The sequence below is a fragment of the Acipenser ruthenus genome, chromosome 47 (genome assembly GCF_902713425.1).
Source record: "Acipenser ruthenus chromosome 47, fAciRut3.2 maternal haplotype, whole genome shotgun sequence".
Classification (NCBI taxonomy): Eukaryota; Metazoa; Chordata; class Actinopteri; order Acipenseriformes; family Acipenseridae; genus Acipenser; species Acipenser ruthenus.
Window position 1 is genome coordinate 3315014 of NC_081235.1, and position 27993 is coordinate 3343006.

The 27993-nt window shown below is 41.4% G+C and overlaps 4 protein-coding genes across 8 annotated transcripts in view; 2 read left to right on the plus strand and 2 right to left on the minus strand.

Moving 5' to 3' along the window:
- The window catches only part of LOC117401321 (phospholipid-transporting ATPase ABCA1-like), a 51267-nt gene extending 44620 nt beyond the window's left edge, over positions 1-6647 (plus strand). For 2 of the 3 annotated variants that reach the window (XM_059014164.1, XM_059014165.1), the window contains 6 exons: positions 1066-1207; positions 2416-2550; positions 2724-2827; positions 3373-3465; positions 3964-4207; positions 4955-6647. In XM_059014164.1, coding sequence (XP_058870147.1) covers positions 1066-1207; positions 2416-2550; positions 2724-2827; positions 3373-3465; positions 3964-4207; positions 4955-5095 — 859 coding nt within the window. In that variant the 3' untranslated portion in view covers positions 5096-6647. Of the gene's footprint in view, positions 1-1065; positions 1208-1895; positions 1998-2415; positions 2552-2723; positions 2828-3372; positions 3466-3963; positions 4208-4954 lie in introns of those variants that run through there. The other variant, XR_009319836.1, reaches the window with a different exon arrangement.
- A 195-nt stretch (positions 6648-6842) lies between these two features.
- LOC117966286 (uncharacterized) lies at positions 6843-16439 on the minus strand. Of its 2 annotated transcripts, none has more exons than XM_059014170.1 (4): positions 16261-16439; positions 11336-13031; positions 10593-10759; positions 6843-9789 (listed from the first exon to the last, which is right to left on the minus strand). In XM_059014170.1, exons 2-4 carry the CDS (start codon positions 12350-12352, stop codon positions 9594-9596), a joined length of 1380 nt encoding a protein of 459 aa, XP_058870153.1. In that variant the 5' UTR covers positions 12353-13031; positions 16261-16439; the 3' UTR covers positions 6843-9593. The 2 variants fall into 2 exon arrangements, with proteins under 2 accessions (XP_058870153.1, XP_058870152.1); XM_059014169.1 differs by having other exon boundaries at positions 16118-16439.
- LOC131721058 (uncharacterized) lies at positions 14784-22013 on the plus strand. 2 transcript variants are annotated; one of them, XM_059014167.1, is made up of 3 exons: positions 14784-14968; positions 17092-17221; positions 18006-22013. In XM_059014167.1, the coding sequence occupies exons 2-3, from the start codon at positions 17143-17145 to the stop codon at positions 19805-19807; spliced, it is 1881 nt and encodes a 626-aa protein (XP_058870150.1). In that variant the 5' UTR covers positions 14784-14968; positions 17092-17142; the 3' UTR covers positions 19808-22013. The 2 variants fall into 2 exon arrangements, with proteins under 2 accessions (XP_058870150.1, XP_058870151.1); XM_059014168.1 differs by lacking the exon at positions 17092-17221.
- On the minus strand, positions 21290-26339 carry LOC117401489 (iron-sulfur cluster assembly 1 homolog, mitochondrial-like). The gene is made up of 4 exons (XM_034002251.3): positions 26220-26339; positions 24452-24505; positions 23440-23545; positions 21290-23198 (listed from the first exon to the last, which is right to left on the minus strand). The coding sequence occupies exons 1-4, from the start codon at positions 26301-26303 to the stop codon at positions 23050-23052; spliced, it is 393 nt and encodes a 130-aa protein (XP_033858142.3). The 5' UTR covers positions 26304-26339; the 3' UTR covers positions 21290-23049.
- Between the last annotated feature and the right edge of the window lie 1654 nt (positions 26340-27993).

Sequence of the window (27993 nt, forward strand, 5' to 3'; positions counted from 1 at the left end):
AGAGCTGAAAAGAGTCCTACACTAAAAGTGTCAAGGAAAACAAAATGTGCACATCCCAAAACATGAAAACACACACGCATGAACAGTGAGAGGGCCAGTGATAACACTGCAGAGCTAACCAGTGCCATTACAAGGATTTCCTATAGAAACAGAGACACGCTGTACAGCCCAAAATAAACAGGGGCTCTTTCTATTATCACTGATTCAGCCCAAGACATACAGCTATGGCCAAAGGTTTTGCATCTCCCTATAGAATAAATAAATTATGCTTCATAAAGTCGAATGATCCCTGCTGAATAATGTTGAATTGTTAACGTATTGAATTACGTACGGCTTTGTAGTTTTCCTTATATTTTACGAAAAACTGACAAATTAAACAATGTGAAATTTCGAAATCTTACATGAAATACTGTACGACTATTATGGCTTCCGGTAGACTTTTGCGATATAATTTGGTAGTTTTACACAATGTTAAATAAACATTGTTTCTCATTTATGCCACAAATGTTTACATTATATATAAATACGTTATCAGTACGAACACTGTAGCTACACAGACTCATTTGAAGATACTGCACGGTAATCTGTATATTCTTACAAGGCTATTTGGAGTCGGTACAGAGCTCATCACTTGCAGGTCAGCTGGATGTAGGCTAGAAGTGTATTCAGTGTAAAGTCTTTTTGAAATTCCTCTATTCAAATATCTCCATAAAGTCAAAACTTTATGTCCATCTTAAAATATTAGGTATTTTGTGAACATCAGCGTTTTGAAAATAGTTTGTTTTAAATGCTGCACGCTGTGCTACACTAAAAAATCTGGGTAATGACTTTTTATGACATCATGGAAATGTAGTTACATGCATGGTTATCTAAGATTACAGAACTATCCGAAAACAACTAAGATGCTTGTAGGAGCTCTAAATGATCAACCTCTTGAGTTATTTGATTTCTTTTTAGAAAAAAAACAGGTGTTAGCAGCCCTGTGGTAAATGTTTTTGATGTCATATTTTGCAGTCCATGTGTGAAGGTTGATACACACTAACAGTGGCTCTGTGTGCTTGGCAGTGTCCTGACGAATCTGCAGGCTGTGCACCAGCACATGGGATACTGCCCGCAGTTCGACGCCATCAATGACCTGCTGACCGGCCGAGAGCACCTGGAGTTCTACGCACGACTGAGAGGTGTGCAAGAGGAGGACGTGAGCAAGGTACAGCTCCACAGCAAGGGTACCGCGCTGTCAGAGAAGAGCACAGGGAGGCTATGAGCAAGGTACAGCTCCACAGCAAGGGTACCGCGCTGTCAGAGAGGAGCAAGGCTGTGAGCAAGGTACAGCTCCACAGCAAGGGTACCACGCTGTCAGAGAGGAGCACAGGGAGGCTGTGAGCAAGGTACAGCTCCACAGCAAGGGTACCGCGCTGTCAGAGAGGAGCAAGGCTGTGAGCAAGGTACAGCTCCACAGCAAGGGTACCGCGCTGTCAGAGAGGAGCACAGGGAGGCTGTGAGCAAGGTACAGCTCCACAGCAAGGGTACCGCGCTGTCAGAGAGGAGCACAGGGAGGCTGTGAGCAAGGTACAGCTCCACAGCAAGGGTACCCAATGAATCCATAGAAGTGGAGCGCCTTACTTTCATTGCAAACATCTTGCCTTGCTCTTAAAAAATTCAATAGAATTCACAGCTGCTTTGGGTGTTTTTGCTGTAAATGGTGTTTCAACTTTGAAGGTTTGAGGCAAATCGACAGCAATTCCAAGCAGTTCAAGACCATCTTCCTTTGTAACGCAAACAAATCCAAACTGAATATATTCTGTCTTCCACAGTGTGATTCTGATTCCTTCAGTAAGAGGAGTTGTTTGTTTTACGGGCGGTGATTGAAGTACTTCTGCTTTCATTGTGTTCAGTGTCATTTCTCAGACGTTTGAGAAACCGTCCCATAATTACTGTACTGACTGCACATGCAACGTGACCCTGCCTGTAAAGGGAAGCGGGAGCCGTATATTTAGGTAGGGGGAGAAAAAAATATCAAAAACTTCTACGGAAAAAGCATACTTTGCATAAATCCTTTATTTATTTATGTATATATTTAAATTAATTTAAAACGTTGTTATAATTAAGTGCATTAATACAGTTGTCTATTTTGTTCTCCTTAGGGCCCCCCCCCCATGTTTTTTGTATATTGGTACATACTGTTGGCGCAGGTATGAGCTGGCTTCAGTGTTCCAGTCAAATAATCCCAGTTTGGGAACCCCTGACAAAAACAAGTTACAATGGACACTTCCTGGCCATGTGGGGCTGCATGTCTCTCTCTTTTTTGCATTCACACAGATGCCCTTGCCCCATTGCCCTCCCCAGGATTTGGCCAACTTGTCCTGTAATGACTATTAAAACCCTAGTCTTCATGTGTGACTCCTGTTCCTGTAGGTGGCGCTGTGGGGGATCAGGAAGCTGGGTCTGGTGCAGTATGCAGAGCGGCCTGCTGGGAAATACAGCGGGGGAAACAAACGCAAGCTGTCCACAGCCATCTCCCTGATTGGAGCCCCGCCTGTTGTCTTCCTGGTGAGTCTGCTGAGGCAGGGGCAGGCTGGGGCCAATGCACTGCTCAGAGCTCAGCTCGGAGATCTCTTATATCTACCTAGAAGTACTTGGCATTCCTGTGTACAGAGATCTCATGTTTCTGGGTCAGATCAAATCTATTTCATTTACAATTCCCGCCCCCCCCTTCTCTGCAGGATGAGCCCACGACCGGCATGGATCCCAAGGCCAGGAGATTCCTGTGGACCTGCATCCTGAATGTCATCAGAGAGGGCCGCTCCGTTATCCTCACCTCCCACAGGTAGTGATGAGAAGTGTGTCCAGTTCAGTGCAGGAGACTGATTCAAACTCTGATACCTATTCCCTAATATACCTACAAGGGATGCGTCTAACAGTGAATGCCTTGCCTTGTCATGCCCTGTCAGTCTGGGTTTCTGGGTCTCCCATGGTGTGCATCTGTCCCCAACCCCAGTCTACCGGCATTTAAACAGGGAATTATTATTACCGATTCAACACTTATCATTGTTTATCCCTCACAGAAAACACTGCAGGAATTACATATAGATTTGCAGGGGAAATTAGAAATCTGTAACTTATGGTGTTGGGTACTTTCTTAACATCTCACAAAAATGTCAGCTTCCCAACAAGATCAAAACGTGGTCAGATAGAGGCAGCGGGTCACACTTTTACAACCTTACATTAATCAATATGCAAAGGCACTGGAAAGGGTAATAAAACGCAAGCAGTGTGTTAGGATCCCAGATTGACACTGCTTTCTCTCTCTCTCTCTCTCTCTCTCTCTCTCTCTCTCTCTCTCTCTCTCTCTCTCTCTCTCTCTCTCCCCAGCATGGAGGAGTGTGAGGCTCTCTGCACCCGCATGGCTATCATGGTGAACGGGCGGTTCCGCTGCCTGGGCTCAGTCCAGCACCTCAAGAACAGGTAACTGGGAGCGCTGAGCTCAGACTGGGGCCCACCTGCTATCGGCTCCACCTCAGGCTCTGGCAGAGGATGGGAACAGAACATTGTTACAATGGTCTGTGAGCCCATCGTAGAACAGAGGGAAGATCAAGCCACTGCAGTCCGATAGTTTGCTGGTTCTTCTTCAGCTCTCATTGTCATTCTTTAATTTAATATTCTGTTATTTGCATTGGTTAAAATTACAACTTCCACCTGTGTTGATGAGCTGTTCTTGTAAGGGCCAGTGTCATTGAGTGATCTGCCACTTTATATTTACATCACACAACTGCCAGGTAACAAATTCAGCAAAGGTAGAGAATTGAGCTGGTAAAAGATACTGCTGGATTCCACTCAATGTAATAGAGTAGTGAGAAGAGCTAGTCTGTCATTCACACCGACACTGCAAGCCTGGCACAAGGCAGCAGGGTCCTTGGAAGAGGAGCGTCTGTGAAGATTAGGAAGCCTGTGTCTCTCTTGCAGGTTCGGAGACGGCTACACCATCATCCTGCGTCTCTCTGGGCTCTGTCGGGAGCCCTGCCCAGTGGAGGAGTTCATGAGCTCAGCATTCCCCGGGATCGAGCTGAAAGAGCATCACCAGAACGTGCTGCAGTACCAGCTGCCCTCCGGTGCCTGCCCCCTGGCCCGCCTCTTCAGAGTCCTGTCCGAGCAGAGAGAGAGGCTGGGCATCGGGGACTACTCCGTCTCCCAGACCACCCTTGACCAGGTGAGCTGCACAGAGCCAAGGGGACCCCTGTGTTAGTTGAGACGGATTTCTCTGGGTTGTCGTATAAAATGTGGTCAGTTTTTTTTTTTTTCGTGGTTTGCAGCATTTTCCTGTTTCCTTAGTAAACAAAATTATTTGAAATCTAAGTCACTTTGATCTGCATTAAGACCTTTATTTAGTATTTCTTAATTTAGCACTAAAACTATTAATAAAAAAAAAACATTAAATAAAGCCCCCCCTAGGGGTGCTCGAGGGTCTCCCCTGGTAAAAGCACGGCTGCATGGTGTGCAGGGTGAGTCATACTGCCAGTGCAGGTTCATGTCCTGGCTGTGAGAAGTCGCTGGTATTCACTGGGGATTTCAGAGGGAGCGTTTCATTGGCTGTGACGCTCCTGCTGGTTAGGGTAGCAAAACCAGAAGGGATTGTTTCTCCACATCGCACTACAGCGGACCCTACCGGTCAGATACCTAGTGCGCTTGGGTGGACACCTGCAGGGCTGGCCTTTGTCCTCCAAAGGCCAGTAGCTCTCTGACATCCGCTCTGGAGTTCCTGGGTTGTAGAAGAGGCTTGATCGAGGGATCGGAGGACACTCAATGAACCTTCAGTTCTTCTAAGCTGTGTGGGGAATTGCTGTGGTGTGGGGAAAAAATAATTAGACACACTAAATTGGGGAGAAAATTGTGGGTAAAATAATTGGACACACTTTTTATTTTAAATTAAATAAATAAATGCCCTCATCTATTCCAGGTGTTTGTAAACTTTGCCAAGGATCAAAGCGACGAGGACCAGCTGAAAGAGGTGGTTGTGAATGGGGTGGAGAGCTCCAAGGACTCCAAACGCATCACCTTGTTCCTGGAGGACGCTAGTGTTGAGGAGAGCCGGCTGTGAGGCAGGCAAAGAGAGGGGCAGCCGATGGGCTCCCTCAAGCCTGAGGACCCCAGGAAGTGATATTGCACAGCTGGGATTTCAATCAGAACTGAGCACTCCAGATTGCCAGGACTTGTGCTACTCGTGGGTGAATCCTGGTACTGTCCATAGGTGCTGTCGGAGCTGGCTCTTGGTTTTGGTGTCAAGGTTACCTGGTTCAATTCCTACGACCAGCACCAATCCACAGCATTTGAATTGAAGCCGTTGACGAGATCTCATTTATAAAGAAACATTGTTCTGTTTCCTTGGCAATTAGAAAAAGTGTGCTAACCAATGCTTTAAAACCACTATTGTTGTCTCTCATTAGTTTTGTGTACATGATCTCTGGTCCTCCTTTATTTGTGCTTGGTTTTGTACCTTAATTGGGTATTTTTCAAACATATCAAATGCAACGCTATAGAGCAGCGGTTCCCAAAGTTTTGATTATCACGTACCCCCTTCAAGAGCTATCAACTGTTTGCGTATCCTTAGCATACAGGTTTATAGTTCAATGCTATTTTTAATATATGCTTTCATAATACACATATAATACACATAAACAATATAATACATTGCTCTGGTGCAAGACTGTGAAGTAGACCCCCCCCCCCCACCAGCACAAGCTTTTGAAAATAAATACATCAGCAGCACTATCTGAATCGGTATATGTTCCAACAATACATATTCTGATGTTATTATTTTAAGATGATTGAACAAGACAGTAATCAAGTAACAGCCAAAGATTTTAATAAATCAGTGATGTAACAAGATTAATCAATTTGATTAATAACTCGATGTAGTTAATATTGAAACCTATTAATAGCTTCAAATTAGTCACAGAAACGTATTAATCGTAGGCATAGGCATTCAGTACAACTCATAAGCGAAACAACATTCTATGAACACACAACAAATTAATACCCCAAAAGCATGACATTTTTTTAAATACTGAATTTTACCATCCGTTGATTACATCAGCCAGCAGAGCAATCACATGACCTCAGGAACACTGACCTATTGGCAGAGTGCTCGCTCTGCGCCCCGCCTCCAGATAGACAATCTGTTTGTTGGCTCTGATTTGCGGATTTGTGTTTTCATTGACAAATTGACTCAAGGCTGGGGCCCCAGGGGGGTGCAGCTGCGTCCCTTGCACCCCCCTGAAGCCGGCCCTGTACATACAATATAAATAACTATACTAATATAATCATATAATTCATGCTGTACGGTGATTGGTGGTGAGGGCTCTCTACGTCGTTGTCTCTCTCTATCTTTGTTTTCACTGGCACCTCTTGGAGGTTTGTAATAAACGGGCACGCCAGGGCGGTGGACCCAAGTGTCCCGCAGCTGCGTGATTGTCTGGCACCGCACAGCCGCTCTTTTTGTTTCTAACTAACCAGCGTCACGTGCCATTTCACACCAGAAATTAAAAGGAATTCCCAATGAGTTTTAAAGCTTTGTATGACAAGTCTTATGAAAATGCAAAAAAAATAAATAAAATGTTCGCCATTACACAATTTGTCCCCCTACACACATCGTGCATACCCTGAGGGTACCACAGTTTGGGAACCACTGCTATAGATAAACTGCTGCTTCTTGGCCATGACTTTAAACTACAACAGATGAGGTGAATAGGAAGCAGCAGCATATTTCAAATGAAAGATCTAATGCAGGAAAAAGGCAAGCTGTAATGAGCTTGATAATTTTAATGAGACAAGAAAATGGCTTTTAAATTTGCTTTGCCTCTTCCTTGGGTCTAGTCCTATTGTTTAAGACCCTGGTGGATTCATTTGTCAAATACTCTGATACAAACTATCAGATTTACTTCAAGCCCAACATTTTTGCTCCAGACCCTACCAAGTACAAACTGATGCACAAAAAACAAGCAATCTACAGCTCACTCCAGCACACGGTCCAGCATGTACTGTAGACAGGAGGACACTGGGGTATGCACTGGAAACAAAGGGCAATCTGTTCCATTTAATGAAGGTACAAGGCCAGATTTATCAATGTCTTTCCACAGAAACGACATCTGCACCAAATCACGCATTTAATGTTACAAAAGTAGTAATTAACAACTCATGCAAACTTCTGCAATGTTTTTACTAGTTTAGTTTAAGAAAACAATATCAAATGCATTTTTGTATAAAGACTCTGATAAATGTGGCCCAAAGTGTGTGTTTAAAAAATGCTCTAGTGAAGTCAGAGATGGGGTAGGGTTGGTACAGGATGCTCTAGTGAAGTCAGAGATGGGGTAGGGTTGGTACAGGATGCTCTAATGAAGTCAGAGATGGGTAGGGTTGGTACAGGATGCTCTAGTGAAGTCAGAGATGGGGTAGGGTTGGTACAGGATGCTCTAATGAAATCAGAGATGGGGTAGGGTTGGTACAGGATGCTCTAATGAAGTCAGAGATGGGGTAGGGTTGGTACAGGATGCTCTCGTGAAGTCAGAGATGGGGTAGGGTTGGTACAGGATGCTCTCGTGAAGTCAGAGATGGGGTAGGGTTGGTACAGGATGCTCTAGTGAAGTCAGAGATGGGGTAGGGTTGGTACAGGATGCTCTAGTGAAGTCAGAGATGGGGTAGGGTTGGTACTGGATGCTCTAGTGAAGTCAGAGATGGGGTAGGGTTGGTACAGGATGCTCTAGTGAAGTCAGAGATGGGGTAGGGTTGGTACAGGATGCTCTAGTGAAGTCAGAGATGGGGTAGGGTTGGTACAGGATGCTCTCGTGAAGTCAGAGATGGGGTAGGGTTGGTACAGGATGCTCTCGTGAAGTCAGAGATGGGGTAGGGTTGGTACAGGATGCTCTAGTGAAGTCAGAGATGGGGTAGGGTTGGTACTGGATGCTCTAGTGAAGTCAGAGATGGAGTAGGGTTGGTACTGGATGCTCGGACTCCTTGCTCACTAAATATCAAGGTATCCCTGTATTGATAAAGCATCCCCATTTGAGATTTGTTACATGCAAGATATTTTATTGTGGACACTGTCTCATTAGTCAGCGAATGTATACAAAAGAATGGCAAGATTTGCTTTATGTGCTGCAGGCAATATATATCCATCCCAATTTCACAATACTGACTGGATCAGAAAACCTGTTAAAATGAAATGCATTACATTAGAACAGGAGTGTTCAATCACAGTCCTAGAGGGCCACTCCACTCCACGTTTAACAGGCAACATGAGATCATGAACGACGCTATCGTTTGCGTGGAGGTTTAATTGGTTCATTTAAACATTTTAGATCAGGATTGGAACAGACTGGAAGGGCCAACTTTGGAATTCAAAAATCAAAACCATGTTTGAAAATGTTTCAAGACCAGAATTGCTGTTGATATTTATTACAGTAATCCTTCATGTATCCGCCCTAACTGTTTCACCACCATGATCAAGCTCTTCAGCACAGTGTGTGTGTGAGTGAGAGAGAACCAGAACCAGGGTTGGATACTGAAGAGTGAGAAAGCAAGTCAAAACCACAGACAGCCGGGCGCATAGTCGGAGTTCGTTTATTATTGAACGGAGAAGATTAGTTCAGAGATTGTAGATCCCACCAAAGTTTTCGTACACTGTGTTGTATGTACTCTGTGTGCTACCATTGCTGGTAGTGTCACGTGAGCTGTTCAGTGTGTTGACTTGAAATATAAATAAATCCTGTTCGCCTGCGGGGGGCGTATCAACTTCAACTTCAGTCTTGATCTCCTGCCTGTCACTCCGCAGCGAATGCACGCACCCACATGGCAGATGGCTACCCTGTCACAAGCATTAATACCCTGTATCTTTCTAAACAAGAGACTCATGTGTTTTTTGTTTACAGTCCTCTGTAGATGCTGCTCGGCCAGTCCTGGGTAGATTTTCCTCCTGTTAGATGTTCGATTTCATTACTTTCCACCCCTCAAAATAACTCCCAATTGCAAACTGGGAATCTATTTTAACTGCCTGTTAACTGTGAGATATGCAATCTTTGATCACTTATTTTATGCAAACCTGAAGGCGTCTCTAGAGCTTTGAGATCATTAAATCTGTGTAACTGGTGGGACTGTGGATAACAACTGAACTGGGTGTATTCAGCCTGTTTGATAGCCTATCTATTCACATGGCAAATGTAAGCAAGCTGAATACAGAAAGCAAGTTAGACTTGTCTTTAAATAGAAATCCCCTGCTTTTGAAAGCAAGTAATACATTGTTTATTTAGTGGAGTTTCAACATGTCTGATTAGTAGTATAATGCAACAAATCAGATGAAGGTGTTGCTGATGTTCTGCTCTGTATACAAGAACACAACAAGAATAATGTCACAATTGACAGGTTTCTCATTCGGATTACAACCCCACTGGTTATCCTATTACATTTGCTGTAAACAACTTTTTTATATCACAAAGTATAAAAAACAGGCAAAGAACCAAAATATTTTCAACAGAAGAGATATTCGTGATAATATTGCAAGTGCTAATAAGTGAATGGATTTGAAAACCTTGCTCGTGCTCCTTTTAAATGAGGCTCTGTGCTTGCACTGTTCTCCCTGCAGGTCTCCTCTTGTACAGATTGAATTTGACAGCCGCTGGTTTCCCAGCGGGTCCCTGCGCAGCAGCCTCGGGTTTGGCTGTAGTCTCCAGAGGGGATTTTGTTCCGTGGTAGGGATAGCCCTTTCTACTCAGCTCTGTCTGAAATGGGCTGGCTGATTCTCTGGAAAAAAAGGAAAAGTGAAGTAACAAAAGACTGTTAAACAGTGTATCAACTGACAGTGTATCAATTTGTAAATTCAACGCTGTTAGCACCATTTAAACACATTTGATTTTCACCCTTTCAAAACTAAGAAGTAGATACATGTTTTTGGATAGTGCCTTTATCTGTGTGCATTTGTCTACAACTTGGTGTGTGTGTGTGAGTGTGTGTGTGTGTCTATGTATATATATATATTGTGAACTGGGCTATAATAAAAAGTTGTTCACAAAAAAGAATATATCTATTAATATTTTATTGATTGGGTGGCCCACCAAATAGTCTAATTGAATTAAATAATTGCCAAAATGACCCGTTTAATTGTAAGTGTCTTCAATTAAGAGCTTAACATAAATGGACAAGGGTCTATAAGATGAGAATTCTTCCTACACAGATGGACAAAATATTTCCTATGGAAGTTGTTTCACCATTAATGGAACTGTCATGGGGGTAGATTTGCAACATTCTTATTTTGTATTGGATGGAATCCTATGTAGGCTCACTTGTGCAATTTGACAAATTTTAAAATATTCCCACTTTGCATCAAGTTTTTAATGTCATGCCATCTTTACACAATATCACCTTTTAATATTTATCACATGTCACACTGCTGAACAACATGCTGGAGTTCTCTAAAGAAGGCCCTCACATTAAACACTGAATGCAAAGTTGGAAAGCGCCACAGACCAGGGAAATCAAGCAGGTGTTTGAATGGATTCACCCCGACAGTGATCACTGACAATGAAAAGGAAGTGTCTGGTTCTCACGCTGTATGGGCCACCTCTTGGGGCAGCGCTGGGTTCCAGAGCGCCCCCCGAAGTGCGCGCAGAACCCCAGCCAGGAGGAGGTGGTCTGTGCTGGAGGGGGGGTTCTGCACTCGCCCCAACAGCTGCTTCAGAGAGACTGGGGCGAGGGGAAGCGACACAGCCTGCTTCTGTGGGGACAAGGTACAAATCAGTGCAGGCCCATACAGAGGGGCCTCGCTATTTAATAATAATCACACTGCACCTGAAAGCTACAAATCTATTTGCATGAAATCGAAGCAGATTATAACCAAGAGCAATCTGAAACATCTGTAGGAGACAAGGTAAGTTTAGTGAGGGTTGGTGCAAATTCGAGGCAGTTATCATGTATACCATGTAGATTGTGACAGAAGGACAGACATGATGATCATAAAGGCCCCCATTTTTTTAACAAGGAGCCTAAGAAGCAAAAATCTCCCCAATTTTAGGGATTTAAAATCATTTGTTATTAGGTACTCTCTATACATTTGTATGTCACACATGTATCTTGAGGATACAAGAAGAAATTCCACAAACTGTAGATCTGTCATTTTAATATACTTTACCATGACACTAGCTCTTTTTCAAAGCAGTTTGTTGCCTAATAGTTTGTAAATAATGATGGTAGCAGAAGCCTCATTAGAGACGCATACATAACACACATAATCAGATGCAGGTCAGAAATTAAGTAGAAAGAAATTTGATTTCTTTAGCTGATATCCACTTACTGTTTCTGTGATCTTTTTGGTTTGCTGGTTGCTTTGCTTCAGGATAATCTTTGGAAAGGAAACTGGTGACTTGGGAGCCATGCTGTGATTGGAGGAGCTGGCCAGGGTGCCGTCCCCTGAGACACTAACCAAGCCTACAAAGGGGTGGATCCCGGTGTCTGGGGGATCCAGCGGCACGCAAGCAGTCCGCCTTGCCACAGGAGGCAAAGCTGCTCTGAGCATCCGGACAGCCTCCTCTCTCTCAGAACTGAAGCTGTGATGAGAAGCCGCTTTGTCAGGCGATTCAGCCCCTGCTCTGGGGTAGCTCATCCTTGGTACCCCTCTCTCCCAGTTGACCTCTTCAGAGTCACACAGCTCAGTGGCGGCTGCTAAGGCAGGTCGAAGGTCAACGAAGATCTTGCGGACCTTCCTTTGAGTCTGAAGGGCCGAGCTGCTGTCCAGGCTTGGCCTTGTAGGTGACTGGGAGATGGCTTTGCTGTTTGTCCCGCCAGGCTTGCCTGGGTTCAGGGAAGCTCTAAGGCAGGCCCCTGCTTTTTCAGTGCTGACCCGGTCCTCCAGTCTCTTCTGAGGAGCTGTTTCTTTCCAAAGAGCTGTACACCCCACTGCCTTCCAGGACAGCTCCCCCCCCTCGCCCTCAGTGGGTTCCCTGTTGACCTCTTCAGAGTCACACAGCTTGTTGGCGGCTGCTAAGGCAGGTCGAAGGTCAACGCAGATCTTGCGGACCTTCCTTTGAGTCTGAAGGGCCGAGCTGCTGTCCAGGCTTGGCCTTGTAGGTGACTGGGAGACGGCTTTGCTGGTTATCCTGCAAGGCCTGCCTGGGTTCAGGGAAGCTCTAAGGCAGGCCCCTGCTTTTTCAGAGCTGACCCGGTCCTCCAGTCTCTTCTGAGGGACTGGGTCTTTCCAAAGAGATGCACACTCCACTGCCCTCCAAGAAAGGTCCCCCCCCTCGCCCAGCTTCGCTCCAGCTTGATTCAGGGAAAAATTTCGAATGTGATGGGGAACACTGTTCTTTTTCATTTTATTTCCCTTGAGAAAAGTTCACGAATACCAGGATCAAACAGTAAATGATACGCAGAAGGCGACACTAGCCATGCCTCTGTCGTCTTGTATTCATCTTAATGTGTGACATCTATCTTCTCCATTCTTTAAAACGTGGCACTGCAGTGTTCTTTTTTTTACCTTAGAATTCTGATGATCAAAACAATCATACGGTGTTCATCACACGGTCCCTTAAAATATTCTGTGAAGCCATTGTGATTGCTACAGGGCTAAGTCTGTGCTGCTGTGGTGCATCAATGTTGCATTTTACAAACAATCCTGCTTGTATACTATCGTCTGCTAATAGATTGTAACCAAGCAACAGAAGACTGGGCAACACCTGCTCTGTGCCAGTTCAGTGTTGGGCTTGCAAATTCAAGGTGAAAGTATTGGGTTATGTTAGCTGCTTCAAGACCAGAGAGTATTGACTACTGAGGAGCATTCTGAAATAGCTCAAATATAGATCTCATGGGGGCGAGTGGTCTCTCCAAATGGGGGCTCCTCGTCTAGTGGGTTATTGAGTCCAAAATGTTGTTCGAGGTTGACAAGCTTGCAAAAATGGTTTAGAGACTGAGTTACTACATAACTGTGTGGAGGAGGGTCCGGTGTGAGTCTGTAAAGAAATCGTGAGTTACATTGTTCATGTGTGTCTTCAAGGCTGTGGAAATACCAAATCAATGCTTTAGTGGAGAAATCCACACCTTTTTGCTTATGCTGACATGAGGACACTATTGATCTGTTAACACTGTATCCAGGCTTTTCAATTACTGGACTGGAACAAAACCACATCCAATAACATCTCAAGACTTGCAGTTTTCCATTATACTTTTCAACTATTAGCAACTTCATTGTATATTCCACAACTTCCACAGTACAAAGTCATGCCAGGGCTTGAAACGGGCTTCCAGTTATGAGTTTCAGAACTTCCCTTGTGTAGGTGTACTGTTGAAAAGTGCAGGTACCAGGAGTTTGAACAATCAGGGACCTGGAAATGTGCTTTGAAAGAACTGATTGCACTTCCCATTACAGCATGAATAAGTCATACCTGAGTGTGCAGGTTTACTAATAGAAATTGTGCAGCTTTGAGAGAGGAACAATCGATTTAATATCAAATCCCTTGCTCCTGATCACTGAAATAATCTACTTGATTGAAGGTACAGCAGTGTGCAAATATAGTAGAACACCCCACTGCTTCTGTTGTTTTCATGTGTTGTGCAATGAAATCAAACCACTGGAACTGAAAAATTGTCAAACTAGGCCAGACATGCAATTAATGTAAAACAGTAAGAGAAAAGGAACACAGAGCCACAAATTGTAAAATGCATGAGACTTTTTAGAAGTTGTTTAAGATGCCTAATTAAAGCACAAAGTGGTCTAACATTTACACTCATGAGTGCCTGTTGTTTCTATGTCACTGATTACTGACTGAAGATGGAAATTGTCACACCCAGAGGTTTTCATGCAGGTAGGTATATAAAGGATATCCATGACAAATCTTGAGGTGTTGTAATACATTTGCACAGTGCTGTAGTTCTGAACCGCAGAGCTGGGTGCAGCAGGGAGTGTGTGTGTTTCAAGCCCTGGCATGATTTTGTTTAAGTTGTGGAATATACAATGAGGCTGTTAATAGTTGAAAAGCATCGTGGGAAACAGACAACATGTGACCAGTGTCTGGAGATAGAAAGTACACAATAGAATTCAGCGTTGACAGGGAGATTTGCTTTCCTTCTCTGGTGGATGATTTAATCATTTCAAGTTCACTTTTTTGTTTCTGATTTGGCTCAATTTGAAATGTATGAATGTGTTTTTGTTCACCTACACACACACACATACATGATATATACATGAATACATGCATGACAACTAACAAGAAATGTTTTTAGAAAATAACATAAAACAAATTACTTTATATACAGAAAAACATTCTATATCAGGGGTTCCCAAACTGTGGTCTGCTGCCCAAAGGTGGTGCCGCGACACTGTCCCGCGTGGGCCGCGGGAGCATTGACAAGCTGTCCTAGGCTAATCCTCACCCTGTCAGGCCAATTCTCACCCCCAGGCGCTAAACAAGATTACTGGTTTGTAGTGTATGAAACATTTTTGTTCTATTATCGTTCTCACTATTGTTCAATAAACTTTGCTTATTTTGTCTACATCACTGATTAGCTTAGATTAGTTATCGTACAATGAGAACGATTATGCTGTGTACGGAGTCCTGGGGTGAGAATTGGCCCGGGCTAATGTTCACCCTCCCAGAAGAGTACCGGGGTGAGAACCAGCCTGTAACACCACCGGCAGCTGTAACTCTAGCAAGGCAGTAAGAATTAAGTATTGGTGGACTGTCAATAAAATCAGAAATTCACAAATCAGAGCTAACAGATTGCGTACCTGTAGGCGGGATGTAGAGCGAGGGCTCTGACAATAGGGCGGTGTTAAGGTCATGTGATCGCTCAGCTGGCAGATGTAAAAAGTGTGTTCAGTGTTAATAAAATTACAATATGTCGAACCCGCTACCAAAGAACACGTTTTGCAAAGTATAAAGGACGAAACAGACAGCTGCAGGAGTTTGAATGCATACGTGGGCTCAGTTTTGAGGTACTGGAATGTTTTGGGTTTTTTTCTTTTGTAGAAACGTTTTCATGCTAACTTTTGTAGTTGATAACATTCATTTAAAAATGTAATTGTTGCCTATGATGAATACGTTTTTGTGACTAATTAGCATTTAACATTAAAAAAATATTTAGTACTTTGATGTATGTTTCAATATTAACAAAATCAAGTTATTACTCAAACTGATCAATCTTGTTACAAAAAGTGATTCCTGTTCAGGTATTTAAATGAATGGGAATAATATGAGACATGCACTTCTTGTTTGATGACCAAGAAAAATAACTGCATTTCTAACATGTTCAATTATACAGGTACCTAATTTAAAGGTTTGATAAAAAATGTCATTTTTTTTTTTGCAATTTATTTTATTTATTAAAAGTGTTTCAAAAATTATTTTCACTCAGTGCATGTTCTATGTGATTTCACAATACTTATTCAAATGAATAAAGAACAGTTTAGATTTACTGATAATATTACAGGTTTAAACTAACGAACCGTGATTCTCACAGGCGGACGTGGGACGCGAACCCGGGACCTCCCGCTCAAAAGCATAGGGCAGACACCGCTGAATCGGGATCGGGATCGGCGCTGTGCTTTAGTGCGAGAGGTCCCGGGTTCGCCTGTGTGTGGATTGCGCTACAATATAAAATGTGTTTAATTTGACATTTTCCCCAAGGAGTGCTAATAGTGGACCACAGTGCCTAATACACCTGAACAGATGGGCCTCAGGTCAAAAAGTTTGGTAACCCCTGCTCTAACCTATATAATATTATATTAATATAAAACCAAACAGCACCAAAGGACGTACCACGTATGGTTCTATATCGGTTTTGCGTCGTTATTTACAAGTTAGTTTGTTTGTAAATGGTTTTGTGTATATTGGTAGAATCATTATATAGTACTTGATATAGCTGAACTTAAAATTCAACTATAATAATGCATTGTATTTATTTTGAAAATTCAAGTTTACGGGGGCGAACTATGTGATAAAATAAATAAATAAATAAATAAAACAATATAATGTAACGCTTTGCAAACTAAGTTTTAAAAATCTATGTATATTATAAACGACAGAGCAGAAATGCAAATGTACCTGAACAACGAGGTAAGTCTGGCTGAGGTGGTCATAAATACCTGGAGAACGTTTGCGTGCTTCCTTGAATCGTTTTACCCGACAGCACAGCGTTGTCAACGTTTAAAAGAACATTTATTATTAGAAAAGCGGTTTGCATTACCTATAAACGAACTCAAAACAGCAGAAGTAAAAACACACATACCCGTACCCCCAGTGCAGCAGATTAACCTTGAAATGCACACCTGCGCCACACACTCCCCCTGCAGCGCCTCCTGCTATTTGTGTTAATACGAATCGGTAGTAACACAAACAAAAGTCAGACAACCAACTAAAAACAACGTACTGCTGTCCAGCTCTCTGTCCTAACAGCGTCTGGGCTCATAAATCATGGTCCTGTTATTACTAAAGCAATGTCATTTTGAAAACACCAAGCATGAAAATTATACCAACCCATCATAAATTAATGTACAGCAAGACGTTTCAACAAGAAGTAGACGTCAGTTTTTTATTTACTTCCTTTATCCTTAATCCATTCTAATATGTTTGTATATGTATGTATGTATTTATATAATAATAATAATAATAATAATAATAATAATAATAATAATAATAATAATAATAATAATAGTAATTTCTCTTTTTAATCAGGTAATACATAAATAGTAAATATTTGTTTATAAAAAAATTGAATCCACCTTAATTTGTATTACTATTATATATTTTATTCATTTCATAAGGAAAATATACCCATAGAGAAAATAAATGTTAAAAGCAACACCTCAATAACATGTAGCTATACAATGAAACGTATATACACATATAGCTATATATATATATATAAGGTCTGTTAAAAGTATGGTATTTAAATAAATGAATGTTCTAGCTTGTGAGGTAATGTTGGAACTATTTTGTACTGTGACATGTTTTTCTAAGAACTCTGGAAACAGCAGGTTTGGAATATTTGGAACTCTTTACCATGGCAACAGCCTAGTAGAATGAAAACTTTTTTTTCCTGTTTTCCTGACACTCACAGGCATTTCAATAGAACATTTTTCTTTATCACCCATGGAAAACTTAACTGGAAATGCATTTTCAAGGAGTTATACCCAGCCGAACGTCATTCATCCCCGGGCAAGCTAGAATAACTCGGAATCACAGTGCAGGTCAGCTAAGCTTTGTTTACACTTGAATATGTTATAATTTTAATTATTTGAAGTCATTTTTGTGTTACGGTGTTCACTAACCCATTGTTTTTTATGTTATTCTCAGTGCTTGTTTATATTAGTTGGACATGAAATGTATGAGGCAAAAACTGCATCTCCACTAAAGTCCAAAAGTTTCTTTTAAATACACCTGCAGTTCTTAAACACTTTTTCAGGAACAGTGGCTTGAAACCTGCTTCCAGGAGACCTAGTTTGAAGCAACCTTACTGTAGCAAATCCCAAATCTGAATGCCATGCAGTGGCTTGAAACCCAGTCTCCTGAAACCAATTCCCTCAGCTTTAAATGCACCTGCAGTTCAGTCCCCTCACAAACGGGCTGACAACTGTACCAAAGTGTGGTTTGGTTTGTCACTTGATGCTGATTTGATCAACTTACACAACGCCAGGAAAGCCCCAGCTGTATGTTTTAGATCGTATTACAGTGCCAGGGAATCCACCTGGATTTCAACAGCCGCTTATTTTTAGGGGTAATCCTGGATAACCACAGATAGGTGGTTAATGCAATCCAAGGTGATCCCCAGTGCTGCAAAATGCTCTAAAAAATCCAGCTGTGGCTGGTGTCTCACAGTGCTCCCTTTTAAATTCTTCACTAATAATGGTCTCCATTAGCCATCTAGTGTCCTACATGAAACGAGACCCTCTCATATTCTTACAGTTGCAGTCACATTATGAAACAAGCAAGAAAGATCAAACGCAGTATATTATATTTGTATTCATTTTGCAGGGTTGACCCACAGCCAAGGTAATCCACATTGCTATCTGCAGACACATGTCCTCCATCCTACACTTCACCAGACCAGAAGTGGTAACGAGCCTTCTCATCTGCACAGGCAAATCGTATCTCCAGCTGCTCACCAACAAGCCAGAAGTTGCTATGACAGTCCTCAGGTGCAGACACATATACTTGTCCCTGCAGTCCACCAAACCAGCTGTGGTACTGGGAACCCTCCAGAGCAGAGACGATTCTTAGCTCCTGGTGTCCAGCAAAGCCGCCATCAGAACTCGTTTATGCGGATGCACACCTTAACTCCTGTGCAGACACAAGTCGTAACTCCAACTGTTCACCAAAGCAAGCCTTCTCAATTGCAGAGACAAATCTTAGCTCCAGCCACACACCAAGGCAGCCAAGCTTATACTGTAGCATCAAATATCCAAGGTAGAGCAAGAACCCAGCCGCCTGTCTACATTCCAGATCACAGATCTTGCAACCAGACCGACATGGCGTACAGGTCATATATGCAGAATGATCCAGGGCAGGGCCAGTTGCCTATGACTTGGAGCACTGGGCTCCCTGTGTCTAGCATGCATACACTAATGAATTGTGGCTGCCTACAGTGTGTTGCCTTAAGGCCTCCAGCAACTTGTAACTACGACTGCAACAACATTGCTCTTCCCAGGCCAGTTGCATGGATTCCCATTGAAGGCCCAGGGTCTTGCAGCTTCCCATTTCCATATGGAGCGCATACAGAGGCAGGCCTGTCCCGATCTGTGCCTCTTCACTGTCCCTGGTCTTATCCTCCACCAACGGTACCCCAGCTGAGGCCTGCTGGGGTAAGCAGAGTTGTGAGACATGAGCCCAGGGCTCCTTCAAGACAAGCCCAGTGCTGCTTTGAATCTGCTCGGAGGCCAGTGGTAAAAGAGGATCCGTTGCTTGCTCCAAACCTACAAGGCTTACACGATGCGAAACGTGCGTCTAGAGCTGGGAGAAGTGGTGACGTGACGTCTGCTAAACGATTACCTGACACCCCGCAGGAGAAAAACAAAAGGATTAAGAGACTCTCAACTGCTTCCTTGCTTCCTAAAACCAGCTATTCTCCAGAGCTGTGCCACACCCAATGTAAGGTATGTGCTGAACCCAAACCACTGACAACCACAGGGCAGTCTTCTGATAATCCAGGTGAAAGCACTTTCAAGAGCTTGGATAGTGTCAAGCGTAAGGCAGCATCCAAAAGCAATCAGGTTGCTGGTGGCCCTTATCAGGTTTCACCTGACAAAAAGATTAAGATTAGGAGCCCCTTAGCTCAAGTGATAGAACATGAAACCATTGAAGTCGATTATCAACAGTCACTCCACAAGACTAGTGATGGGCCCAAAGCACTACCTACCACACCTGAACTGTCCCCCAGCTCCATCACTGATTCTTTAAGAGCAGGCACGCTACCCTCTTTGCAAGACTCTGGTTTAGAAGTGGAGGTGACGGACAACTCTTCGGATGAGGATCCGCCTGGATTCGTGGATAAAGTTGGCAGTGAGCTTTGCTGGCTGCTGCCCCGCTGTCCCCTCCCTCCACAGGGTCTGTCGGGCCCCTACACGTGCTCTGCCTGTCTGGCGACGTTCCGCTCTATGGCCTCTCTGGTGTTTCACATTCGGTACGGCAGAATGAAGAACGGCTTCAGCTGCCTGATGCTTATAAGGAAGAGCCAAAGACCCAAACCAAAGCCCACCCTGATCACATATTTGAGGAAGAAGATCCGCCTTTTTAAGAGAATGCTGAAGAACAAGCAGAAACTCAGATGGGACATTTGAGAACTTTTAAAAAATAAAACAGATATTTAAATACTACCCGTAATTGAAGGTGTTTTTAGGTCAAATATTCCTTTTCCAAAGAGTTTAAACAAATACCTCAGCACATCCATACTACATTGATGAAATAGTGAATTCCCTGGGACCTAAAATGACATGGTATAGTCCTGTTTCCTAATAAACTATACTGCTTTTTCTCTTTTTAGAATCAGTAGGTTGCAACTGCCACCTTACCGAGTAATAGTATGTTTGGAACAGATAATGCACAGCACTTTTTTTTTTTTTTATAAAGATAGTAATAGATTGCATTGTTTAAAATATAAATCTCTAGTAACATTACAAAAACAGTAAGATTCTTCTCGTGTCATTTGAAACTGCAAAGTAAAACAAATAAGAACATAAGAACATAAGAAAGTTTACAAACGAGAGGAAGCCATTCAGCCAAACTTGCTCGTTTGGTTGTTAGTAGCTTATTGATCCCAGAATCTCATCAAGCAGCTTCTTGAAGGATCCCAGGGTGTCAGCTTCAACATTACTGGGGAGTTGGTTCCAAACCCGGGATAATTCTGGTTGCTCTTCTTTGCACTCTTTCTAGAGCAGCAATATCCTTTTTGTAACGAGGTGACCAGAACTGAACACAATATTCTAGGCAAGGTCTTACTAATGCATTGTAAAGTTTTAACATTACTTCCCTTGATTTAAATTCAACACTTCTCACAATATATCCGAGCATCTTGCTGGCCTTTTTTATAGCTTCCCCACATTGTCTAGATGAAGACATTTCTGAGTCAACATAAACTCCTAGGTCTTTTTCATAGTTCCCTCCTTCAATTTCAGTATCTACCATATGATATTTATAATGCACATTTTTATTGCCTGCATGCAATACTTTACACTTTTCTCTTTTAAATGGCATTTGCCATGTGTCTGCCCAGTTCTGAATGCTGTCTAGATCATTTTGAATGACCTTTGCTGCTGCAACAGTGCTTGCCACTTCTCCTATTTTTGTGTCATCTGCAAATTTAACAAGTTTGCTTACTTTACCAGAATCTAAATCATTAATGTAGATTAGGAATAGCAGAGGACCTAATACTGATCCCTGTGGTACACCACTGGTTACCTCGCTCCATTTTGAGGTTTCTCCTCTAATCAGTACTTTCTGTTTTCTACATGTTAACCACTCCCTAATCCATGTGCATGCATTTCCTTGAATCCCTACTGCGTTCAGTTTGAGAATTAATCTTTTATGCAGGACTTTTTCAAAAGCTTTCTGGAAACCATGTCGTATGCTTTGCAATTATCCATTGTCAATGTTGCATCCTCAAAAAAGTCATAGGTAACTCAGGACAATGCTGCAAAGTGTGTTAACATTACCACATTAAAAACATTAACAAACTAAGCTGAGGATTGGGGTTATCAACCCTCAGGTCACATTATTGCTTAATTAAAATGACAAAGAAAGGAAAAAAAGGCAAGACAGCAAACTTCACATTTAGGCATTTTTATTTTTGCTATGAATCTGCACCTGAGATTCGGGAATCTGATACGTTATATTTACAGTTTCAGTGCAAAGCCCATCTCACGTAGCTATTATGTACTTGGCTTTATTTTTTAAGCAACTGACAATCAAAGACATCTAGTATGTGTTTGTCTTTGTCCTGTGTAACAGCATCCTGTTGAGATAATGAACATCATGGGCACTATTTTGAAGTAACTACAAAGAGAGGAATACAATCATTTTGATGGTATAAAGCGAGTAAGAAACTATGCAAACCATAATTGAACGGCTCCTTTCTGCAACTAAGTTGCTCTTTACAAGTTTCATGATTCTATTTTTGTTTTAATTCTCTTTGAAAATGTGCCTTGTTCTTTGTACTTGCTTCAAAAAGGGCCCAAGGACAATACAAAAACAAACACTGTGATATGGGTTTATTGAGGTTTACATGTTAAACAATGTCCTTAATGTATTAATATTTAAGGCTAAACAGTAAATACTTTAAAATCTCATTCATTCAAATCCAACGACAAAATGACTGTATGAATCACGTTGGGTTCCAAAGCAGATGGGAAGCTTGATATAAGGTAAGAAACTCCCTGAATTCAACTGTTTAATTTAGGTTTAAACCTACTTCCCTTTCCTGACAGTATATAATATAAACAGAATAATCCATTAACGTTCATGGAGTGCTGTTTTTTTTTTTTTTTTTTTCCAAGTGTTATTGGTGGACTAACTACAGTACTCCATGAACACTCATAATATATCCACTATTTAATGGAATAAACAATCCACTCACTTACTAGCCCATCCTCGTTCATGGTATAACTACAGTACACAATGAAAGTGCATGAAGTCTCTATATATATTTTTATACTATATTTAAATACGGCTTTGTTTAATTTAATTAATAAAATATCTCTTTTATATGAATCCCTATATATTCTACTTGTTATATCTGATTTATTCCTACAGATCATCAGAGATGTATCACATGTATTTCTGGAGGGAGGAGAGGGCTACGCCACGGGCTATGGTAGTGCTGATGTGGAGACAGTAGGAATGAGCAGAACAACCAAACTCCATAATAAACTCAGGGTCAATTACAATGCACTTCTGAATTGAGTACAGATCCAGGGGCTAAACAACGTAGTAGCTAGTATTAGTTAGCTCATTGCAATTGGTACTATCTTGCAGATTACTGTTAGCCCTGTCCTCTGTACTAACTATGAGATGATCTCTAGTTCAGTGCAATTGACTCAGGGAGACAATTGCCCAGTTTACATGTACAATCTAATCTGAATTAAGCTGCCTTTTTGAAGAATCAATTCCCAAAGTCTCTATATATCATGCACGTAAAGCAGCCTGGAGCAGTAATCTGGTTGGTGTTTTAATCAGATTCAACTGAATGGTTTCAGAAGCTTTGGTTTCTTCTAACCAGAGTTTGGCATATCAAAGCTGCACATTTATTTTCAGATTCAAAAGAATCAATTTCAAAAGCATTGACTTCCTTGTGCATGTAAAAGTAGAAACTGAAAAATGTACTGACGCTATTTAAGAAGTTATAGCCAAGTCCTCAGAATCTGACCTGAGCAAAATGATCACTCCCCCCCTCCCAAATTATTCCACTGAAGATATTTCTGACCTTTGGCTGCTTCTTTAAATTCCACCACACAATAGATGTCACATTGAAACAGTTTATTCCTGGTACCCTATCACTCCCTGTGCTCAAGCTTCAGTCCTTCAGGTTTCAGACTGTGAAGCTCTCTCCGCAGCCACACGTCCCTTTCACGTTGGGGTTGTTGAACACAAATTCGCTGGAGAGTTTTGAGTCCATGAAATCCATTTCTGTCCCCAAGAGGGTCAGTTGGGCCTTCTGATCAATAATCACTCGAACACCTGCAAGCACAGACAGCACGCAATCAGTGAACCCATGAACACATTTCTCTGGCAGAAATCAGGAAACAAGAGGTACGTTTTCACAATACCCTGGGTGCATTCATGTCACTAAAAGAACTGGAAGTTATCCGAAGAGGCAAATGGATGCCCGTGTTTCCAGATTTTCATGACAACGCCATCTGTGTTTGACAAAGGGGGGGGGGGGGGTGTAAAGATGGAACACTTTGTTCCAGTCACCCACCATCTTGTTTGACTTCTTCCTCAAACTTCCCCTTCTCCTTGGCATATTCAATGGTGTAGGAGAGACCATTGCAACCCCGGCTCCTCACCCCAATTTTTAAACCAATCTGCAGAAAAGAATGAGAGAGACACACGGTCAGCACCAGCTACTTCAGAGCACTCTCAGGGTCCATACTGTTCCTTTCAGCTACCACTACATCCCTCATTTATTAATGGTCTTGTTCTTATCCATATTACTTGAGAGACTTTTAATTAGATGCAAAGGAGCAGTATGCTTTTAAAATTTATTTTCTGCTATAAAGAAAACACTACAGCAAAAACCAATCCATTGACATAGTTGAAACCCAGCCATTGCATTAATGTGATAATGGCACTCAACGAATAACCATTTCCTTAGAAACAGCATTTAGATTGATTAAGCTGTGCTTCACCAACCCCTTTATGTTGCTGTATTAGTATGAAAACAAATGACTCATAAGCATTGCTGAATTCTGAGAAAAGAAATGTGATATCTTTATTGGCATAATGAGGTCTTGCATCCTGTGTACTTGCACATCATCCACTTCAGTTTGGTGTATGAAAATGCACGCTTGATAAAAGTACTATATTAGGGGTTCTCAAAGTGGGGGTCGCAGAAATGTTCTAGGAAAAACAGCAGCTGTTAAAAAGTTTATAAATGTAAAGAAAGTGGGGCTGCCAGAGTTGAAGTTCACACTGTCACATGATTTAAATGGAATGAGGAAGGCTGCTCACTTACAATTCTCCAGACAAACCCCAAGCAGCTCAAAACCAGGTGAAGGCAGCTTTAAAGAAAATAGTATTGCCGCAACAGAATACAGAATAATGATTGCAAACGCGATGCAAGGATACATACAGCTGAAATCAATTTACTTAGTCCTGACTCACATGGCAAGATGCAGTGTAACAGTGGCAATGCACAGAGTGCCAGCGCATTGCTTGAGTAATACTTTGAAATAAGGGAAAGCAAAGGCAGTGTTTCTGCTGGTACTTACAAACTCAGGTTTGTCACTGAGTAGTTGTTTTATCCTGTTTACTGCTGCAGGGGTCTGTAGTGAAAACAAACACAAAAATCACTGTATGAAGCAAAGGTGTTTATAGTTCAAACATTACCCAGATATTTATAGTTTTTACAGGAGTAACTATACAGTGGAAGAGCGTTCAATATTCAGTAGCCGTTCCTAGACCGTATACATATTAATGATATACTGCAGTCTACATATATTACTATTGTGGTCATTTATTGCAAACCCTGTTATCGGTGCTTCTTGACACTGTTTATCTTATTGTTAAGGTTTAAGCGTGTTTCATTTTAAAGTTTAGGATAATAAATAAAACCTAACACTCTGGAAATGAGACATTTGTAAAACACGAGGCATAGCAGTTTAAAAACATCCAGTCGCCAATCAGCACAAACGTGTAACTATGGAAACCGCTGAGCTTTGTTTACAAAGGTTATCATGACCTTTTGCAGTTTTTAATAAAGCACCGCCAGAAATTCGGCACAGACCTCTTCACTTCGTGCCAAGATCAATTCGATTTTTTACTTGGCATCCTGCTGTCATTTTATTTGTAGTTGCTTAGCAATGCATGGGGGCAGCATTAGCACAAAGAGCCAGCTGCCCAACGTTTTGATATGTTGTACATATCTTTCTCAAGGGAGCCTGTGTTTGAATCAAAACATTGGAGGTATTTATTGGTTTTTGACGGCATGACAACTACTTGTTATTGTTTATATTCAAATCCATGATTTATTCTTACATGATGTAATGGTGTTCTATGTATTGTGACATCATTTTTACTTCTATCTTTAAATCTGTATTAATTCTAATTAACATTATTTTATAGAAACATATTTATATTATCATGAAATGCTGGCTTTGAGGATCAGCCTTGATTTGGCCTCCCCAGCTTACCAGCATGCACAACTTTTGAATGAATTTTGTTTATTTATTTATTTATTTAAAAGTTATATATTTATTGAAGTTAATTAGTCAGTTCTTTTCTGTTGAGTCCCGCTGGCATAACCGTGTTCAGGCTATTTATCCATTTACTTTCTTTTATTCTTCTCTATGTTGCATTGTCTAATTTTAGCTGTTCTAATACTACAAACTTTACATCATTTATGTCACTGACTGGTGCTGTACTATTGGTTCATTTTTTTTTTCCTTTTTCCTAATTAATGAAAGGTGGTTCTGAATTAGTTTATATAAAGTTGTTCCAGTCTCTCCAACATTTTATTTTTTTCACAGGCTATTCCATAAACAACATTGCTATTTTTAGAGTAGGTATTAGTTTTTAGTGGATATGTGTTGTTCTTATGTTTAATTATATTTTTACTTTGTTCCATGTACTTACACACTTTACATGTACTAGTGCAAGCATTTGTAGACCCTATTCTGTCAATTATTCTTTTATGTTTACTGTGAACTAAAATATCACCTAAATTAGCTTCTCTTTTGAATGCTACAACTGGGGCCTTAAGAAATACTTTTTTTTCAACGATATACACACGTTTTGTGCTACATTAAGCTATTAAACAGGACCAGTCTGTAACGGTTACTATTCTAAATGTTCTAATAATACTGTTTACCCAATAAACCGGATTTATTTCAGTAATTGCACAGAGCTACTCGTTTTGTTTGTGGTCTGTTCACGTCAAGAACAAGTGAGCTTGCGTAACTAAATAATATAAAAAGACAATTGTGTCGCGGTTTCTCCCCGGTATTTAACGTTTAAAAGTGCTATTCGTTTTTATCTCACCAGCACCAAAGCAGCTCGAGGTGAAATGATTTGTCTGGCTTTTTTCACAGCTCGTACGCCGGCTATCACCGAGGGGGCCGCCATCTTGTGTTGTTATTTAAAACATCACATGACCGTAGCGACGGCGCTGATTGGATTTTGTTTATCAGCTATTCTAAACACTTGACTCGCCGGCCGACTCCTCCCCACGTAAAGCGCTAAAATAATTATTTTACTGGTAGCGTTTGAAATAAACGTTTCCCGTTTAATTTTATTGAAATAACAAACTGTTTTGAGGTGTTGCTGGTTGACCGGTGACCACTTAGTTCAGGTGGCTAGAACCATTTTTATAGTAATACTGAACTAAATATTATATTGATTTAGTATTTGGTTTTTTAATATGCTTCACCATGCCTCTATGGGTTTTACAATGCTTAGCTATGCCTTTCCATGCTTTCACTGAGCCCTGTCCTCCTCCCTCCCACTGATCACTAATTGGGAGCTGCACAATGTAAACATGCTGTTTGTTTATAAGGCTACAGGAGCTCAGCTATAGCTCCTACTCCTGTGCTCCAGGGACTCGAGTGCTTTTAGGATGTATTTGTGTCCCAGAACATAGCAGTACTCAGGAGAGAAGTGGGTACATGTAGTTTTTCATCACTGAATTACTGCAGATGCAGCTCCAAGAAATGCCAGTGTGACACATTTGTAATGCAATGGTTCTGTATAAACGGGCAATGGTAGCACACAAGATACCAAGATGTGATTACAGAGGCACCACAATTATTCAGAAATAAAATGTTTGTCTTCAGTTTTATACCACATAACACACACTGAATGACCAAAGAAATGCCAGAGTGTTAGTAAAATGAGGAAATCCGTTGGTCTGAATTGTATGCAAGCTTGTCATGGTCAACTAGATTGCTATTCAGCAAAGGTTTGGGAAAGTAGAAGCATCGCAGTCTCTTCACTAGGGATGCATGTTGGATTGTAGACTGCAGATGGAACCGTCTGCAGCCCCACATTGATCAGTAACATACCGCCATGACTGTCAATTCAAAATTAGAGCTATTAGGATGATGACATACAGCAACAGCATGTACAGAATAGTATAGAATAAGAATTAGCAATGAAATGTTTAATCACAATTTTACACAGAAATGGAATACATTTGAAATGTATTTTGAAATCCAGGAAACTATTTCACAAAAAGAGATCCATCAACATAATCATTTTTATCCATGGGAAACGACATACTTCAGGCTAACATCACAATTACAGGTAGATGTATGCAAAATTCAGAGAAAATGGTTTGCATGTAAAGAACGAAGAAGCTTCTTTAATTTTCCATGAACTTGATCCAAGAGACATCTTCATCTGCGCAACTGCCATGCCAAGGGCCCTAATTACACATGACATTTGGATTCATGTGATACATTGAAACCTTGAGGTATTTGCATACATGGATGCATTGATGGATTCTAAAGAAAAATGATCTGGCTAAATTCAACCCAAACACCCAAAGACAGCAGGAGGCTACTGTGTGGAAACTGTGGAGAGTTTAGGTGGCTGTCCTAAAATTGTGAGGGGAAATCCTGGAACTGAAAACGGACAGGTGGTTTTCCTCAGGAGAGAGTGCCTGGAATTCTGGATTTCTATATGCGTCTCTCTCAGAGATAACAGCCGAGCAGATCCAAATCTATAACATTTGACATATTTCTGAAAAAAAAAAATCATATAAAATAACACAAACTGCAGTAGACTGTACTTCAATATCGCTGCCGCGGGACACAAC